The sequence below is a fragment of the Melopsittacus undulatus genome, chromosome 3, assembly GCF_012275295.1.
Source record: "Melopsittacus undulatus isolate bMelUnd1 chromosome 3, bMelUnd1.mat.Z, whole genome shotgun sequence".
Lineage (NCBI taxonomy): Eukaryota > Metazoa > Chordata > Aves > Psittaciformes > Psittaculidae > Melopsittacus > Melopsittacus undulatus.
Window position 1 is genome coordinate 12,730,362 of NC_047529.1, and position 19,134 is coordinate 12,749,495.

The window sequence follows — 19,134 nt, forward strand, 5'->3', positions numbered from 1 at the left end:
TTAGTACATAAAATATATTTAATTAAAACCAAAACATCAAATACTAGATTGATGAAGTTTCACACAGCAGATTTCGCTTGTGTCCTGGCTGCAGCAGACACCTGTCTGCCCAAGGTGAACAAAATGCACTTTTGGAAACCAGGAAGTACTCTAGATGCTCTCAACAGGCACATCTACGGAATCTGGAGCAAAAAAAAATGTTATCTGGCTCCTCCAGCTTCAGGAAGTCTGAGTGGCAGATGGCCAAATGCACAGTCTGTTGGTTACAAGACCTTCAACTCATATGACCAAAAGTTACTGCAGGGAGAAAGACAGAAATGTATCAGAGGAAGCTGTTCACAGACAGAAGACTTCATGCATGGTTCCATGCAAGTTTATGCAGTTCTTTTACTTTTAACTCCATCGTAAGGGATTCCAAACCATCTATTTCTGAAGGTCTCATTCCTTTGGGTTACTGCTTCTCTGGTATTTCATCCGTGTTTCTTGCATAAAGTTTCTGAAGGCTGGTTCCTCATGACTCTCCTCAGTAACTGGGGGGGGAAAAATCCGTACTTCAGCACTATTTCGACACTTGTTCTACTGTTACTGAAGAAAGCTAGGGTCAGGCTAGGCAGAGCAACCCCTTATGTCTACCTGATCTTCATTAAAAGGCAAAAGAAATAAGTTACCCTAAAAATCTATAGAAGAGGGAAACAATGAAGATTAAGTCTGTGAATTGTGTAAGAGAAAAAAAATCACACACTGTAAAAACTTAGAAGAGTGTTCCAAGACCAGGAGTCACTGGAAAAGAAAGCCAGGGCAGAAACTGTAAAGACAAAAAGATAATGAAACATACTGTGTGTTGATTAGATTCAGAGGTCACTGTGTGCTCGAAGCATAATGAGTTTGTCTGGTTTATGCATGTTATACACTACTAAAAATAATTACCTGAATTAAAAATTTAAACTTGAACTTTTACAAACATTTCACTGAACTAAGCATTGCAGCTGGGCTTCTGCTACATAGTCAGACACCTACATTTAGGTGACAATGTCTGCTTATTTTCTAGGCTCCCAATTCACTCAATTCAGTTAAAGAAATACAGAGGATATTTCCTGACTAGACAGGCGGTTTTTAAATCAGATCAGATCCTTTATTCCCTTACCTTCATGGTCAATATCATCAGTATCACTCTCCCTCTCTTCTTCTTCATAATCAAGAGTTCCTCGTGTTAGGATCAGCTCGGAGGGACCCATCGTAGAAGCATCATCAGACCCTTGAACAGAAATAGCTATACATGAAACAGCATGATAACAAGTAAGTTCCTGCCTCAACAACTTCTATTTACACATAAACACAGGAGTAAATGCTTCCTCTACAATGACAGAAAGCTGCTTGTGGATTACGAAGATACAGGACAGACTGTCAGCACTGTATTTAACCTCATATAATGCAACAGTTCAACCAACAGCAGCGCTTTCTCATTTCTAATTTGACAGTTTTGCCACTTTATCTACACAGCAGGGTTTCTTTCCACATCTGTGACTGATATAAAGAGCTAAGTGTAACCCCATGGGAACTAAAGCTCTACTCGTCCTTCTTAACATGAAGCTGCTTCCAAGCTTTTGCTGTGAAGACGGAAAAGCACTAAGTGACTTCTCAAGACAGACTCTTCAGACAACTTTTGCAGTAAACTTTTATCTTTCTACTAATATACCTGCAAGTGTGTTGCCTTGCACACACATGCTTCCCATGTCCTTCCGTAAGTGTTCCAGCTGCTCTTTCTTTTGTTCATTTTGAGCTTTCTCCTGTAGGTACAAAGTTATACGTGGATTCTGAGTATACTTAAAACATCAGTAGAAGATTCATCTCACCCAGGAAGAGCTGTCCCCTAGCCAGAAAGCAGAAGTCAGTAAGCAGGTCTTTACATTACAACTGAGTTTTACATGGAACTTCCAGATAAGCATGGAAAGCAACCTCCAGCATGATGGGCTTCTAAAACATTTTCAGCAGCATCAGGAAGCCGAAGTTGTGAAGTTGTGCCTGCAGAGAACTGTCCTTTGGACAGCCAGAGCTCCAGGTGAGCAGAGCTAACAACTTTGGTACTGCAATTCAGTCATCATTATTAACTGCCTAACTCAAAACAGTATCTTTCACTAGTGCAAAGAGATACTGTGATATTCTCAACAAATCACTTTTTTAAAAAGTCTCATCATTCTGAACAGAAGATATAAAAATCTTTCCCAACCATTTTCTCACAATTTGCCCAAATAAATTATTAGCACTAAACCACTGACGAATATTTGATTTTAAAAACATCTTTTATTTTTGTGAAGATACGCTCCACCACATCCAGGAAGAAAAAACAGATGGTGAGCTTCAGAACAGGATTTTTTCCCACAATGAATATGATTAGTAAATGAAATGTTAGATCCTCCCAATAAAGAAGCAATTGTGTGCATAAAAGTGAAACCAAGATACACTGCCCAGGTATATAAAAGTTAAAAAAACCTACCAGTGTTTTTCTCAGGCGTTCATATTCTGGACGATATTCTCTGAAAATACAAGTAAAGTACATTCAGTGTGAACATGACATATTAAGGATCATCTTGTTTCTACCCCAAAAAAAACGTCTCTCTCTTCATGTTTGAAGGACATTTCAGAAAGACTAATAGTATTTTTACCCGCATTTGGATTCTGAAACCAAGGATGCAAAATAAGTGAATGTACATCATTAAAATAGCAAACTTTTCTCATACTATCTTATTAGATAAGAAATTAAACCACCTCAGCCACAGAATCAACCAGGTTGGAAAAGACCTTTAAGATCATCAGGTCGAACTGTTACCCTGGGATTGCCAAGACCATCACTAACCCATGTCACAAGACAACTACACGGGCAAAGAGGCACAGCCTGAGCAGCGCTCCATGGGACACTCCCTTCCACCTCCCTAGGGTGACCCACTTGCATGCAGGCAGCACAGGGGGATGAACCCATGTCCCAGAGCATCCCGCCCGCACCAAGCAGTGCCTGGGACAGAGGCTGCTAGGAGTAAGCCACTGACGTAGTGATTTCACTGCTGTATCTAATCAACAGATTTATCACTAATCACAGACATGACTTTCTCTGCCAAGACTTGTGTTTCCTAAGACAGCTCAGTGGGAACTCATACAGGAAGACTGTTCACAGACTTCCAAACTACTGTACTACTATGGGACCTTTGAACTACTTCTCTAATGAAATAAGGATACCCTGTTCTTAGAATCATAGAACAGTTTGGTGTGGAAGGGACCTTCAAAGATCATTTGGTCTAACCTCCCTTGCCTCTCTTGTACATTCCCTTTATATGCTGAAAGGTCACAATAAGGTCTCCCCTGAGCCTCCCCCTCCCCAGACTGAACAATCTGACTCTCTCAGTCTTTCTTCGTAAGATAGATGTTCCAGAGCTCTGACTGTTTTCATAACCCTCTGGAATAGCTCTAACAGGTCCATGTATTTCTTGCTCAACTGTGGGCTGTCACACTGGTCACAGTGCTCCAGGCACGGTCTCAGAAGAACGGCATAGAGAGGGCGAATCACCTCCCTGGACCTCTGGCCACATTTCTTTTGATATGGTCCAGGATACAATCACCTCTCTGGGCTGCAAGCACACACTGGCAGCTTATGTGAAACCCTTAGCTAGGGCTTCATTATGTAGGCACTGTATCCCAGAATTTTTAGGTTATGCAGAAAAACTCCTCCACACCTCAAATGAGACATTTGGGAAGTGGGGGAAGAAGCACAAAGAACACCCTACTCAAATACTCCCAGGCCCATCACAGAAGAGCCATCAAACCATTAAAGATCCATCTCAACAAGCCCAGAGGAACGCAGGGACACAGTTGCAGGCAAGGAATCAAAATTAATGACTTGGAGGAATCCCAGCTCCTCCCAGTCAGCCCCATGGTCCTGGCATGAGACCCATCAACATGCCTTATCAGGAGCATTCTGGATCACCTTGCAAGCACAGAGAGGTGGCTGACTATGGGTGTGAGACATATTATGGGATGCAGGGAAAGAGCACATATGGGGAGTAACAAATGTGGGAAACTGAAGGATAAGGGAATAAAAGGCTCTTTTATTTTTGTCTGAAGAGTTAGGACAAAAATCCACCACCAAATAGTTCCTTTCGGATGCTGCTTTTCATGCTGACTTTTGCATTGAAGGTGGTTAGAAACCCTGAACTACATTGGCTGCAAAAAGTGTACAGCCCTTCAAATCAAAATCAGTAACTTCAAGTCTTCACTGAGTCAGGGACCACAGGTTATCACCTTACCTTTCATATTCATCTACAGCTTTAGAGAGCTGGACAAAAAAATCATCCAGTCCTGTGCCAACCACAGAAGAAACACCAACCACCTATAAAAAAACCCATATATGAGAACTGAAGAGAACTGAAGTTTTTAAGTAGCTGTTCAGAACCGGTAAGACCAAGCAGCATTGTAAGAAAAAGAACACTCCACACAAACACTAATAAAACCCCACGGGAATCTAAAGATACCCATTTAATCATCACAGTGGCATATGAGAATGCAGTAATACTTCCACTTTTGTCATTCCTACTTTCAGCCTCTTTCTCCACCTGATGTTAATTCTTGCTGCCTCCATTTTTTGGTTGTTTTTTTGTTTTGTTATGGGGGTGTGTAGTTTGGGTTTTCTTCCTTTTTTCTCCTCTATTTAACTCAGGAACCTGAATTTTCTTTCTGTTTTACAAATTTTACCACAGGGAGGGAAACAACAGTTAAAAAACACTACTTATTCTGTACCCATCCTTATAGCTCCAATCTCAGTCCCCCCAAAAGACATAGATAAGACAATATAATGCCTAAACATAACAAACAAGATAGAGCAATTTAAAAGAACAATCAAGTCTTTCTTCTGTTTACTTGGTTATCTTTAATAATACGAGTTCTCATTCTGAACTTTATTATAAATGCTGCAATATCAGTGTAATAGAATTAAAGAGTAAAACAGACCATAGAAACTGTCTTTTTGCCTTTGAAATTCTGTCCAATACTTTGTATTTAGCTGAAGCAAATTTTAAGAGGTACCCAATCCAACCTCCAGAACAGCAAGAGATGGAGATTTTAATCAGTTACTATGTAATGAGTTACTACATTCAAAATGCACATCTTTCTAATTTGAACTCGTCTGTCATTACAGGTCTGGGCATTTTTTCAGCTTTTATTACATCAATTATCTAAAAATGCCTTTAATTAAGACTTTTATCTGCCAGTACTTGGTGACCCTTTGTCCTGGTTTCATTGTTGTACTTAGTTGCCAGCTGAGCTTCAACCAGAACACCCTCTGTCTTTTTCAGAAGCAAAACAGTCTTAACTACTCTTTCAAATGGAAGACTTTTTTTTTTTCAAGCACAGACTTGCATCTTATCAAAAGTACAGTGAATATGCAGACAATCAAGCATTCCAAGGATTTTAAGCAATAGTCTAGGCATTGTGCAGTTACAAATATTTATACTTTCATTGCTGTTGTGGTTTAAGCCCAGCTGGTAACTCAGAACCATGCAGCTGCTCGCTCACTGGCTCACTCCCCTCTGCCTTTCTCCTCCCACTCATGGAGGGATGGGAAGAAGAATCAAAAGCGTGTAACTCTCACGGGTTGAGATAAGAGCAGTCCAGTAACTAAGGTATAACACAAACCACTACTGCTGCCACCAATAATAATAATGATAAGGGAAATAACAAGGGAAGAGAATATAACTGCTCACCACCCACCAACCAGCCCAACATGAGCAGTGATCTAGCCCTTTCAGGTAACTGCCCCCAGTTTATATACTGGGCATGATGTGCTGTGGTATGGAATACCCCCCGCCTTTGTTTAGTTTGGGTCAGGTGTCCTGTCTCTGCTTCCTCATGGCTTCCCCTCCTCCCTGGCAGAGCATGAGACTCAGAAAGTCCTTGGTCAGAGTAAATATTACTTAGCAACAACTAAAACCATTGGTATTATCAGCATTGTTCCCAGGCTGAAAGTCAAAATCACAGCACTGCACCAGCTACTAAGGAGAAAAATGACTGCTACTGCTGAACTCAGGACAGTAACCACACCTTATTCCGTATCATTCATGTCATGCTCAGATCCCACATTTTTCAATATACCAAAAACTTAAGTACAAGCTGCCTTCTACTTTATAGTCCTGCTCTCCAGTCTATTGTTCTAACAGATCTGATATGCATACAAAGATTTCATTAGCAAATAAGGACTAAGAAGTATTTTAGTCCTACATGGCACCACTACAATCTGTTTTGAAATTCTGAATACTGTTCCACATACAACATTTACACTATTTTTGTTTTGGCAAAATTATCATTATCTATATGAATGGAATAACTTAATTATTTTCATGCGCTTTCTTGCAATAGCCACAAAACCAACTGCTTGTTTTTTCTTAAGTAAAAGTTGATAAAAACCATGATTAACTGAACCATTTTAGCACAGATTATGGGATCATCAACACCCTCTCATGCACAGTGTTTTCACAGAAACTGAATGGATTTGTTCTCTCAAACCCCAGTAAGTGGGGAAAAAAACCCAACTTTTTATTGAGTCAACAGAAATAGATTGTTTCTGAGGTTCTTTCCCTTCTTCCTACATAGTAAATTACCAACTGTACTTGATACATTCAGAACAAGGAAAATTGTCTCAGATCTGAGACACTGGAATACAGAACATTACCACTTAACAGCCTATCCTTGCTTTCTTCAGATGACTAATCACAATTCACTACTAAATTATTCAGGCTGCCACTCAGTGTGACAAGCAACTAAAGTTACTTTATGTTCAAATCAGCAAGGATTTGCCCCCAAAATGCATAGCTCATCAACAGATTCCAGCTCAAAAGGAGCCCTTTTAGAGAAGGGCAGATGGGTTAAGGTTAGAAGATACCTCTGATGATCATCTAGTCCAACCTCTCCTGCTCAGAAAGCAAGACTGTCTAGAACAGGTTGCACAAGATCTTGTTGGAGTGTATTTTGAGTATTGAGACAGAGGCAGAAAATGTAATCAGTTCTAAGTGATGTTAAGTTTGATGGCTTTGCAATGGAAAATAGCTGCAATGCCTGAAGGTAGTTAACATGGCTTCAGGTCCTTAGGACCTTAGTACAAAAGGTGTAAGGAAAGGAGAATGGAAAACAGGACCTGGGGAGTATCTGGGACTAGCTGATGGCCAGGATGGGAGCACTTAAACTAACTGATCAGTAGGACAGAATGTTTGCTATGTCTGTAATGTTAATCAAGCAGGGGAAAAAGTAAACGACCCTTAAAGGCCATCATCACATTTTTGTGTGCATGCAGGAAACTTTCTGGAAAATGATGCAATATGCCCAGTGACCATATAAGGATGGCCTGTAGAGCAATACGGGGACACACGTTAGGAGGAGCTATCCCCCGTGTCTCCTGGTGCCACAATAAAGAATACCTGCTTGTCAACTTGAAACTGTTGTTCAAGAGTTTGTTCCTGGAGTTTTCTCCAAATCAGTATCTCCAGGGATGGAAACTTCACTGTTTCTCTGGATCACCTTTCCCAGTGCTCAATCAGTAAAATTACAGTAGTTCTTTTCTCCTCTTCTGTTTAAACAGTTTCCTGTATTTCACTTTGTGTCTACTTCCTCTTGTCTTCACTGGGAACTGCTGAAAAGAGCCTGGCTCTCTTCCTTGTATTTTCCCACCAGGTATTTATATATGTCAGTGATATCAATGAGCTTTCTCTTCTCTAAGCTTTTGAGAGGTAGTGAAAAAAAGGAAGGTTCTTACCTTCAGTGAACTGTAAAATTCGTCCAACACTAAACTCATAGAACGAGTCAGGTTACTGACATAGGATGTCTCTTGATTCAGGGCATCCTGAAAAGTCTCAAAGTCCTGCATCCATTCCACTGCAAAACTGTGGTCAATTATGTCAGTCTAGGAGAAGAGAAAACTTTCAGAAGTAATAATGATGACTTTTTAGCCATAGGCTAAGTGGACAAATAAAATTTCCATTTTAAACTTACTTTCAAAGTACTGATCTTTTGAAAATATTCAGCCCTGGTCTGAAGTTTTTCAAGCTCTGTTTGTATCAAACCAACTGCTTGAATACAGGAAGAGAAGACAAAAAATCTCTATCCCAGTTTTAAGAAGGCATGTTTAAGGAAACTGCAAGACTAAAGGCTTTATGGTTTACTGAAAGAGGGCATCTAAGTATTTCATACTGTAAAAGAAACTTTAAGTTGTAAATATTAGAAATAGTGTGACTGAGGACAGACAAGACAGTCCTCAGTGAAGATCCCATGCTTTCTTGATTGGCTTGGGGATTAGGAGGGAAAGGGAGCCATTTCCACACCTGGTATCAGCCTAAAGAATCTTTATAAAATGTGAGCTGTGCTCTGACCTAAAGAATTATAATCTAAACAAGATGGTGGACACAAGCAGGTGAGATGGTTCCATAATTTTACATGGATTAGTATTCAAGCAGTTTACTGACAGATTTTTAGTGTCACTGATAAGGACCAAACACCTTTGTTTATGTTTTGCCTGCTAAAATACATGGGACTCCCTCCTCAAAACAGGCAGGTGTTAAACAATTCTCATTGTAAGTCTGCTGCTGAGTAGAAATAATTAATGATTAAGACAACTGTTATGACAAGGTGGGGATCTGGAAGAGCAGATTCAGTAATGAACTTACCCTCATGTTACAAAGTTTCCCTATAGCCTTGGGTTATGGTGCAAAACATTTTTCAAATTGTTAGTATTATCTCAAACTTGAATGCCTGGGTGTAACATCCTTGATTATTCTTGTGCATTTATATACCAAAGACCCTTTTAGATTCGGTTTTCAGCCTGCAGCTCCCTCCCAGCCTCTCTTTTCTAGAAAATCTATTCTTGTAGTAAGACAAAGACACTATAGCAAAGCAAGCTAAACAGAACAATGTTCCACTAGGACACAGAAACCAAAGCTTTAACTTACTTTGTTCATGACAACAATGAAAGGCAGCTTTGTCTTATACAGGATACTGTGGGACACACACACAAAAAAGTAAAATTAATTTAAATCTCACTAGAACAGCAAAGAAGCATAAGACAGACCAGACTTGTGCAAAACTGAATATATTTGACTCAAAAGATAATTATTTTCCTCCACATCAATTAGAATGCAATTTTTACTCAGATCCTGCTTATCATAGGTGAACAAAATATGCTTGCCAGATGTAAGTATGTATTTGTAAGATAGAAAATTTCCCACACACTCAGCTGATTTTGATTACTATTTTGCATGACTGCCAGATCTGGTTTTAACTCTCTTTGCACTTTCTAATTATTTTTACTCAGATTATAGGTTTTGAGATACTATTTGTGAACCAAGCAACAAACTCAAATAACTCAAAACATCTATAAGGCAAAGCTACCTTGAAACACTAGCTTACATATTCATTTCATTGTCTATATTCTAGCATCTAGCTCAACATTGTCAGAAATTGCAGCATGTAATGAGACAGCTTATGCATACTCCTATCAGTGACACAGCTTTTGACCTTGGTAACAGGATTGGTAGGTTCTTTGAAAATCTTTTACCAACATTTATGATGAATTATGACAGCTCTAGATATGCTGATCTTTACATAAGTATTTAGTCCCTGGTTTAACATGAAGACAGGTCTGTTGTTCAGCTGGAGGAAGAAAAGGCTTCAGGGAGACCTTACTGCAGCTTTTCAGTATATAAAGGGGCTTATAAGAAAGACAGAGACATAGACCAGAGCAAGGAACAACGGTTTTAAACTGAAATGGGATAGGGTTAGATTGGACATAAGGAAGACATATTTTACAATGAGGGTGGTGAGACACTAGCACAGGTTGTCCACAGAAGCTGTGGATGCCCCATCATTAAAAGTGAACAGAGTTTTGAGCAACCATATTTAGTGAAAGATGTCCCTGCCTGTTGCAAGGAGTGTGGACTAGGTGGTCTTTAAAGATCTCTTCCAAACCATTCTGTTATTCCCCTCCAAAGTAAGTTCAGAAGAGACACAGCAATCAGAGCACACAGACTGCATTTTCAGCTTTTCTTACCTGCAGGCATACAGCATGTTGGACATAAAGGTAACAGGGTTAGTACTGCGAGAGGTGTCCATCACATAAACAACAACTGAAGGAAAAGAGGAAGCCTGGAAATACAAAGTAAAACATACTTTAATTAGAAGTACATGCTGTTCAACAGCCATTTCTTTCACACAGCCTCTACATGACTGCCAAGTTATGTAGAAAGCACTTACCAAGGCCTCAGTTATGATGGTTCCAGATGCTGACCAAGTGAACACCTCTATTTGCCCTGGTGTGTCAATAATAACATACCTGGTAAGAAGTCATCCCCCCCCAGAGGGAAAATTAGTTACGCAATAGGTCCTGTTCCAACTAGACTACCACAAGCATGTAACAGCAAATTACATGATTATTCTGTTACAGATCAGAAAAGCTTCTCCCAGACAGTAACAAGATTTATGGGCATGTTTGAAAAATCCCTGTGTGAATTTTGTAACTAAGAAGCACATTCTCCCTTCAGATTCTATTTATGTTAAAGGCTTCAATTTGATAGACACTTAGTACTGCAAACTCTTCAAAAGAAGAATTATTGCCTGTATGAACAGTGCATGAAATTACAGTCTAATGGAAGACAAGAAAAGGAGAACTGGAATCAGCAGACATTTCTTCAGTGTATCTAAAGAAAGTCTAGTTTATCTGGTTTAATTCTATGCCCTTTTCCACATAAAATTCATGCCAAAGATGACAAATAACTAGAAAACATGCAGAGCACATTTTCAGGATTTGACATGTTTTTCCCACACTGATCCCAGAAAAATTGAACTTGGCAGAATGTACTCACTTGGATGCATTTTGTCTTTTTTCAATAAACTTCATCACCTGATTGAAAAAAAAAGCATAATTTGTATTTAAGCTCACAACAGGAAACGTTCATAATAATTTCTTAACTGTAACTACATTAACTTGCACAGCTGCACGTACTTATCAAAAGATCAAAGTTTTCTAAATCTTTTCAGTGTGTGAAAATGCCCTACTAAGGAAGGGTGGAAAATGCCTTAAGACTGCAGAGGTCAAAGACAATCCTGATTTTGTCTGTGTTTTCATACCCAACTAAAGAAATGGTGTAACAAAGCAGTTGTTCCCTAGCTTTTTACTAAGGGATTGTGCACTGTCTCAATAACATACTTAAGTTCCTACCTCAGCACTGATTTAGCATTATGATTTAAGAGAGCAATTATCAAACAACCCCAGGAAAACGTAACCCCTTTCTAGAACTGAGCTTCCCTACTTCACAACCACAGCATCCATACAAAAGAACATAGTGCAATAGAACAGGTATGTACAAAGACTAAAGAATGTTTTGTGCACATGACTTCTAAATTTTACTTTTAAAAAAGCTGAAAAACTGAAATATCGCAAATGAAAGCTAATGCAGTTTTGCTGCACTGTAAAATACATGGTTCTGTATGGAGAATATCCTAACTCCAAATACACTCAGACTTCAAATACACAAACCACCCCTGCAGTCTCCCAGCACAGTATCCATAGCACACTATCACATAGGAACAACCTCATACCTGATCAAATCTTGTAGCAAAAAGATTAAGAGAAGTCACTATTCCACCATTTGGGCCCAGCCCATATCTAGACACTACATTTAGGAAAGCAGACACAGTAAAGCAAATAATTTGTCTACATACCAAACTGAAACTTATACATGGATGCTTTGCTGGTAACTCTAAATCATACAACAGACAAAAATAACGAATCATATCCCCCACCATCTTTATCCCATCTAAATATTAAATGTAGGAGTCACACTAGCAAATCCAAACACCATATTATACCTTCATCTGCACAAGCTATTACTTAAGAAACAAAGGACCTCCATACCCTTCTGAAGTGCAGTCATTTTACTGTAATGTTACTGCCATCAAAACACTGCGCAGCAAAAGCTAAAAGTCCAATGACTGAGATTCAGAAAGACTTGGATTATGGTCAAACAATGTGGAAAATTGTTATAGATTGTATACGGTCAACAATGTTTTGTTAAAACACAAGGAAAAGGCTGCTGGTTTCCACAAAGAAAGATACAAGCTCTTCATAAGAACAGGGAACAGAAGCATCAGATCTGATAGAACATACATTTCTAACCTCACATGCAAGAAACACGTGGTCAAAAACTACTGATCTTCACACAATATTCTACATTATGGCAATCCACCCCACCTCCTGCATCCTTCATCAGAGTGTGCAGAGGTGACAGGCTATTTTCACAAAATCTGAGATTTCAAACATCATTATTTAGACAGAAAAGGATACTGTTTCATGACTTCTTTGTACTTCACAGTATCCCTGATATCTAGAAGAGAAAGAAACATAAATAGTGTTAGGATATTACTTTAAAAATATCCTTCTTCCTCAATTTGTTGATAGATAAAAACTTTCCTTCTAGCAAGTCTTCTTTTGTCTCAGTAATAAATCTAGCACCATCAGGAAAAATCTCCCAAACAGAATAAAATCTCACAGATTAGCTATGCTCTCAACACACACTTGAAACCCAATGTAAATCATGTGAAACACCACCAATTTAGGTATTTAGCTGTAACTGCTTCAGTTGAATTTAATTCTCAGCTGATCAACATCAGTTAACAAAGTATATGTATCTGTGTTATTAGACATCCACCACTGGAACAGATACTCTCACTATTCAACAAACATCAATAAAACAACTTCTGTGTCAACACTACCTTTCTTATACTCTGGAGTGAGAAACTGACAAACTGCATAAAGTTTAAAAGTGAGACAAAGAGGCACAAAAGCACAAAATGTAATAAGTTCTAAGTAATGTTAAGTTTGATGGCTTTGCAATGGAAAATAGCTGCAGTGCCTGAAGGTAGTTAACATGGTTTCAGGTCCTTAGGACCTTAGTACAAAAGGTGTAAGAAAAGGAGAATAGAAAACAGGACCTGGGGAGTATCTGGGACTAGCTGATGGCCAGGATGGGAGCACTTAAACTAACTGATCAGTAGGACAGAATGTTTGCTATGTCTGTAATGTTAATTAAGCAGGGAAAAGTAAACGACCCTTAAAGACCATCATCACATTTTTGTGTGCATGCAGGAAACTTTCTGGAAAATGATGCAATATGCCCAGTGACCATATAAGGATGGCCTGTAGACCAGTACGGGGACACACGTTAGGAGGAGCTATCCCCCGTGTCTCCCGGCGCCACAATAAAGAATACCTGCTTGTCAACTTGAAACTCTGTTGTTTGTTCCTGGAGTTTTCTCCGAATCAGTTTGGCACCCCAGATATCAAGAAACAGGACCCTTCAAACCTAAAGATTATTAAGCTCTTTGGAATGGCTAAGCATAAAGTCTGTTCTCTTAACGTATTTCCTCTGAAATCCATGCCTTTTAAAGTGCTTTGAAGAAGTTATTTCATATCATAGAATCTTAGAATGGTTTGTGTTGGAAAGGACCTTAAGATCACCTAGTTGCAACTCCCCTGCCATGGGCAGACACCATCCACTAGACCAAGTTGCTCAAAGCCCCATCCAACCTGGCCCTGAATACTTCCAGGGATGAAGCATTCATCACTTCCTTGGGCAGTCTGTTCCAATGGCCCTAACACTGTTCTGGATATAGAGAACCAGGTTAAATCTACTACTATGTTCACTGCTGATAAAAACCTCACAAGAACATATACATATCAAGTCACACCAAATGACATGAAAAAAAATGTATACATGCAATGGATGAATGCCTTTGGTCCTAAGTTAAAGGTTAGCAGAAATAAGGATTTAAATAATTAAAAAACCAAACCTTTAAGTTTTTCTTACATTAGGACTTGAAATCTCTTAAACACAATAAAAACAAACCTGCTGCCCTATCTCTGGCAGCGTTCAAGGCTAGGCTGGATGGGGCTTGGAGCAACCTGCTCTAGTGAAATGTGTCCCTGCCCATAGCAAGGAGTTACAACTAGATGAGCTTTAAGATCCTTTCCAATCCAAACCATTTTGTGGCTCTAACCAAATACCTCACACACCCCAACCCCCCCACCCTCACCCCAAAAACCACGTGAAAAGCAGTATACTCAATATAGCTTCACCTATGCATGGCAGAACCACGGGCTGGGGCAGGCGAACTCACCGATGTTGGCGGGGAAGGGCAGGTCGTGCACGGCGGGGTCCAGGTTGATCACGTAAGGAGGACAGCGCTGTCCATGCAGGTGCACCGCGAGCCGCTAAGAGGACACAAGGAGGCGTCAGGCCCCTACAGTGAAACCATCAGCTCCCATAGCCTGCCGGCCGCCCCTCACCTGCACGAAGGTAGTTTTCCCAGAGCCGGCCATGCCCAGAACCAGCACGCACACCGGAGCCGCTGCTGCCCCTACTCCGCTTGCCGCCGCCATCTTCCCAGCACCCACTTGTCCTTCCGGGTCGCGGAAAGGACGACGGTGGCGGGGAGGCCGCGCCGCTGCCTGCCATGACGCTCACGGAGCCCGGCTGTGGCCATGACGCTCTCGGAGCCCGGCTGTGGCCGTGCCGCCGCGGGCCGGGTGCACTCTGTGGGCTCCCCACACCCCGGCAGCCGCCACAATGCTCCCACAGCACCACCCACAGCGTTCAGGCCCGCGGCCGCTGACAGGAGGCGGCCGGAAACCAGTGGGCGGGACCCCGCGGCCGTGCGCGGGCGGGCGGGGCGTCTGCTTACGTGGCGGCGGCGGCAGCATCACCATCACCATGCGGGGCAGTGGCGGCTCAGTGAGTACTTGTCGTCTTCTCGCCACTGGGGCTACTGGCTCGGGTGGGAGGGACGCGGCCGACCGGTGGCTCCGGGGCTGAGCGAGGCAACCGTGCCGCCACCCACGGGGTAGGAAGCAGCAACGGGATGGGCTCCGCCGGTCGGGGGTGGGGGGGAGCCGGCCGGCGCCACCGGAACACCCGCGGTTGGATTTCTGCTCCGTTCCGCGAGTCTCACGGGGCTCACGCCTGGAAGGAGAGGGCGCCCGGTCCTGCCCAGTGCTGGTCTGGGCGTGCAGCGCGGCCTTGGCTCGGTGACCGACCCCGGCTGTTTGCCGCCCCCCGTCGCTGAGGCCTGTCACTGAGCGGACGGGCGGCGAGCGGGACCCTCCGGGCTGCCTGGAGAGCGGCCAGCGGTGGCCAGGTTTCTGCTGGGAGGCCGAGGGGCAGGGGAACGGCCCGCAGGAGAGGCGGGCCCGGCTGTGCTCGACTGAGGAACCCCGAGCAGGCGCTGCCGGTACCGGTCGTGCGCTTTGTCCGAAAGGCCGTTATTGGTGGAGAGGGTTGTCCACAAAGTATGTAGTAGGAATGGAAACTTGGAGCTGGAACGGGGAGTTCCCCGAGGGCTGCTGAGCCGTCACGCTGGCCTCTGTCCACGGTGTTTTCTCTCGGGGGTAGGGACGCACATGACAGTGTGGGACAGTTGCTGCTTCCACAGACGCCTCTGTAGCTGTAGGACTGACTCGATGGCAGTTACTCCGTCAGTCTCCGGACCTCAGTGAGAGCCTCTGTTCTGTTTAAACCACATCTTTTCAGATGCGTTGCTGTGGAGCAGGACATGTTCCAGGTCACAGAAATGTCCCATGGTCCACAGAGAGGCTGAAATAGCTCCTTATAAATGAAGCTTCTTTGTCTTTTCAGGTTCTAGATCGTTGTTCCTCTTTTTCTAAACTGTGCAAGGAAGTTGTTGTTTTTTTTTTCCCAGATGTCCAGCCTTCGAGTGTTCCTGAACGTTAGGTCTCTGGTTTTAAGTGGGAAGTGCAGTGGTTAAATAACAAAGCATTCAAAGCTGAAACACCAGTTTGTCTAGAAGTTTCCTTCACAACTTTCCTTGCTATCGACTTCTCAGAAAGAAAGGCTAAAGAAGATCATCTGTACTGTCCTTTATTTATCCCAGATCCATAACTGTGGCCTAAATTCTTCGTGCTAATCTTTACATTAATGCAAAATTTGTTAGTTCTTAAAAAAAAGTCTTAAAACACGTACCATGTTTGTCAGTCATCAAGGTTCTTCTAATGGCAGTGTAGGCCAGCTCATTGCAGCTCATTTTGCCCACTTTCTCGTTCATTTTTGTTGTTACAACTTCACAGGCCTATTTTTTTTCTAGCTGCTCCTCAGTGATGTTTCTCCATGTTTCTGATTTAGGGATTTCCCAAACAGGGGTTGGAACTAGATTCTAACACTAACTGTGATTCTAACACTGCTGTTTGTTTGCACTACTACAGGTGTGTAAACCATATCAAAGTTACATGAACACAAACATGCAATTGACTTTTTCTTCCCAAGCAGACAAGATATGATCATATAATCAGAGAACAGTTAGGGTTGGAAAGGACACTAAGATCATCAAGTTCCCCCCCCACTATGGGTAGGGACACCTCACACAAAACCATGTCACCCAAAGCTCTGTCCATCCTGGCCTTGAACAGCACCAGGGATGGAGCATTCACAACTTCCTTGGGCAACCCATTCCAATGCCTCACCACCCTTACAGTAAAGAATTTCTTCCTTATATCAATCTAAACCTAAAAATGGGTTTTAACCCATTACCCCTTGTCCTGACACTACAGTTCCTAATTGATAAGTAGGACAGAATGATTTCTATGTCTGTAATGTTAGTTAAGCAGAGAAAAGTAAACGTCATCCATAAAAAAGTATGTCATCCATATTCCCCTTCTTGAAAAGGGACGTTTTATTTCCCTTTTTCCAGTTGTTGGGAACTTCACTTGACTGCCATGATTTTCAAATACGACGGACAGTGGCTTAGCAACTTCATTTGCCATCTCCTTCAGGACCCACAGATGGATTTCATCGGGTCCCATGGACCTGTGCATGTTCAGGTTCTTAAGATGGTCTCAAACCAGATCCAGATGATTGTGAAGTCATTGAACAAACAGTTGGGAATTTCTCTCCTGCTGCTTCCCTAACCATTCCGTGAGAGAAGACTGGGGCTGGAGGCCCAAGAGAGTCTGGCACTCCATAGTCACATCTTAAAAATTCATCTAGTTCATGTCAGTGCCCACTACTTAATTTCCTACCTGGTCCTTAGGGTGTCTCTCACTGACTGTGGTCCTGGGAAGAGTGAATTATTGCTTGTTCCTACACATAAATTAGAAGGCAAGAGCATTAAAGACAGTTTGAAGTTATTTTTTTATGGTGCGTTTTTTTTTGTAGTGGTGATTTTTGTTTGCCCTGAATTCTATTTCCTAGTTTTGATACAACACCTGAAATTTTTCATCTGACAAGTTATCATATTTTTCTGTCATCTTCAAATTCTGTCATATCCCTGTTTGCTCTTTCCCCCCAATAATGTGTAGCACTTATTTCTAATAACAATTTTCTAACTAAAACATTTCACAGCATGGCCCAGTTGATTACGTGCAGTACATTTTTCTGTAAGGAAGATGTGTAACTTACCCATGTTATTCCTTTTCTCCACCCCAGTTTTTTAACCAGTTCCTATACATGGCAAAATATTGTCTCTGTTATTGATTACATTTCTGGTATTTCATATGCTTCTACTGGGCAATGATTTTTGTTTTCTAGTCAAGATTTTTGTCCTGGGTTTCCCAATGAAGAGCAACATCAGGTCGTTATTAGTACTTGGAAGAAGGTGGTAAATGTTCGTCCACAGGGCAGGAACAGCATTGTTATTTATACAAATGAGCATATGAGTTGTTTATACTGACTTGGGAATGTCAATGGTAACTGTTAAATTACTTGTCTTAATAGGAGCAGAAAAAGCAACGAGTGATAAATGACAAAGAAATACTTGTTAAATAAGAAGAATGGTTCTGTGATATGGGTAAAGTGAATATCCTGGCACCCAATGGGGAATGACACAATAATTGACACAGAAAATTAAAAAAGAGTGTAAAAGAGACTTGGGACATCACTCTTGGCATCGGAAATGCAGGAATTATTTCCTTAAGGGAAAAAAAAAGTAAAGTAAAAAGTAGTAAGCTGAGACCATAAAGTCCAGGCAGAAAGTAGGTAACACTAAATGAATTGGAGGCAAAGAACACCCCATCATGCACCCTTGAAAGATGAATATGCGAAGTGTGGATGGGCTCATCCCTATTTTGATTCTAGTTCTAATTCAGATGGAGTTGACAAGATTAAACACTCCCTTGTTGCAGAAAGCAGTTGTTTCCTTTTCAAAGGGTGATGTGCACATCCTCAAGGTGCAGGTGCCTGTGTATATCTGAAAAGTAAAACATGCAAAAAAAAAAATTATGCTGCTAATGTGAAATGTTCTACTTTGTTAGGACACCAGGCCTGGACATCCCAGACAACAGAAGGTCAAGAGGTCTCTGGGAAGCAAGAAGTATGTGAATGTTTCTTGTTTGATTGAGGGCAAGAAAAAAGCTGAGAGATTCATATTGGAAAACCATATCTGGCCTTTACATAATATTCTGAATTTTAAAAGTTGCAAGTGATTTTGGTTTGTGTGATGAGAATGTCAACAGACTTTGCTTACTGGTTTGTAGGAAGAGTGCTTTTCTGACACTTGAAGGCATACTAGCATTCATTTATTGTTTTGGAAAGGATTGGGAATATAAATATTTATGCTCAAGACAAAATGGTACTCCAAAATCTATGTGTTTGAGTGTGATTGCAACTGAAATGCTTTAGTTTGAGGATTCCTCCACCCATCCTTCTTAAGTACCTCCTTAAACATGGTATATACTGATCTGAGCTGGTACCATCAGTGTACCCACTTCTTAATTTCTGGATTGATGTGTTACAACATGTGAACTTCATAGCTCTTACATTAACGGTATTTGCCCAGAGAATAGATACTCTGTGTTTCTTTGATAGCTCATAATTTTGCTGTCATGTACAGTAGTAGAAATATCCATGCATTTCAGGACTGAGGGAAGTACATGCCAGTAGTGAAGCAAAGTTCTCTAGGAAGTAAAATCAGTGCTGATGGCCAGTCTAAAACAGTCTTATTGTAATGTGGTTTGTAGGATATACTGCTAGTTTGTCTTCATTGCTGAAGACCTTGCTGGTTAAAATTCTTACTAGTGTTAAGTCTTTTAATTGTGTAGTGTTAGCT

General features: G+C 41.3%; 2 protein-coding genes across 5 annotated transcripts in view; one reads left to right on the top strand and one right to left on the bottom strand.

Moving 5' to 3' along the window:
- On the bottom strand, window positions 1–14,694 carry GPN1 (GPN-loop GTPase 1). Of its 3 annotated transcripts, XM_005147398.4 has the most exons (15): window positions 14,369–14,694; window positions 14,200–14,293; window positions 12,368–12,407; window positions 11,623–11,689; window positions 10,887–10,924; window positions 10,279–10,357; window positions 10,076–10,170; window positions 8,979–9,024; window positions 7,790–7,936; window positions 4,296–4,378; window positions 2,495–2,534; window positions 1,697–1,787; window positions 1,145–1,255; window positions 392–530; window positions 1–297 (listed from the first exon to the last, which is right to left on the bottom strand). In XM_005147398.4, the coding sequence occupies exons 1-14, from the start codon at window positions 14,459–14,461 to the stop codon at window positions 439–441; spliced, it is 1,116 nt and encodes a 371-aa protein (XP_005147455.2). In that variant the 5' UTR covers window positions 14,462–14,694; the 3' UTR covers window positions 1–297; window positions 392–438. The 3 variants fall into 3 exon arrangements, with proteins under 3 accessions (XP_005147455.2, XP_033916334.1, XP_030903471.2); XM_034060443.1 differs by having other exon boundaries at window positions 1–530; XM_031047611.2 differs by lacking the exons at window positions 14,200–14,293; window positions 14,369–14,694 and having other exon boundaries at window positions 1–530; window positions 11,623–11,696.
- The window catches only part of ZNF512 (zinc finger protein 512), a 19,772-nt gene continuing 15,177 nt past the window's right edge, over window positions 14,540–19,134 (top strand). Inside the window, exons 1-2 of one of the 2 annotated variants that reach the window (XM_013128637.3) lie at window positions 14,540–14,813; window positions 18,341–18,399. In XM_013128637.3, coding sequence (XP_012984091.3) covers window positions 14,649–14,813; window positions 18,341–18,399 — 224 coding nt within the window. In that variant the 5' untranslated portion in view covers window positions 14,540–14,648. The remainder of the gene's footprint in view (window positions 14,814–18,340; window positions 18,400–19,134) is intronic. The other variant, XM_031047609.2, reaches the window with a different exon arrangement.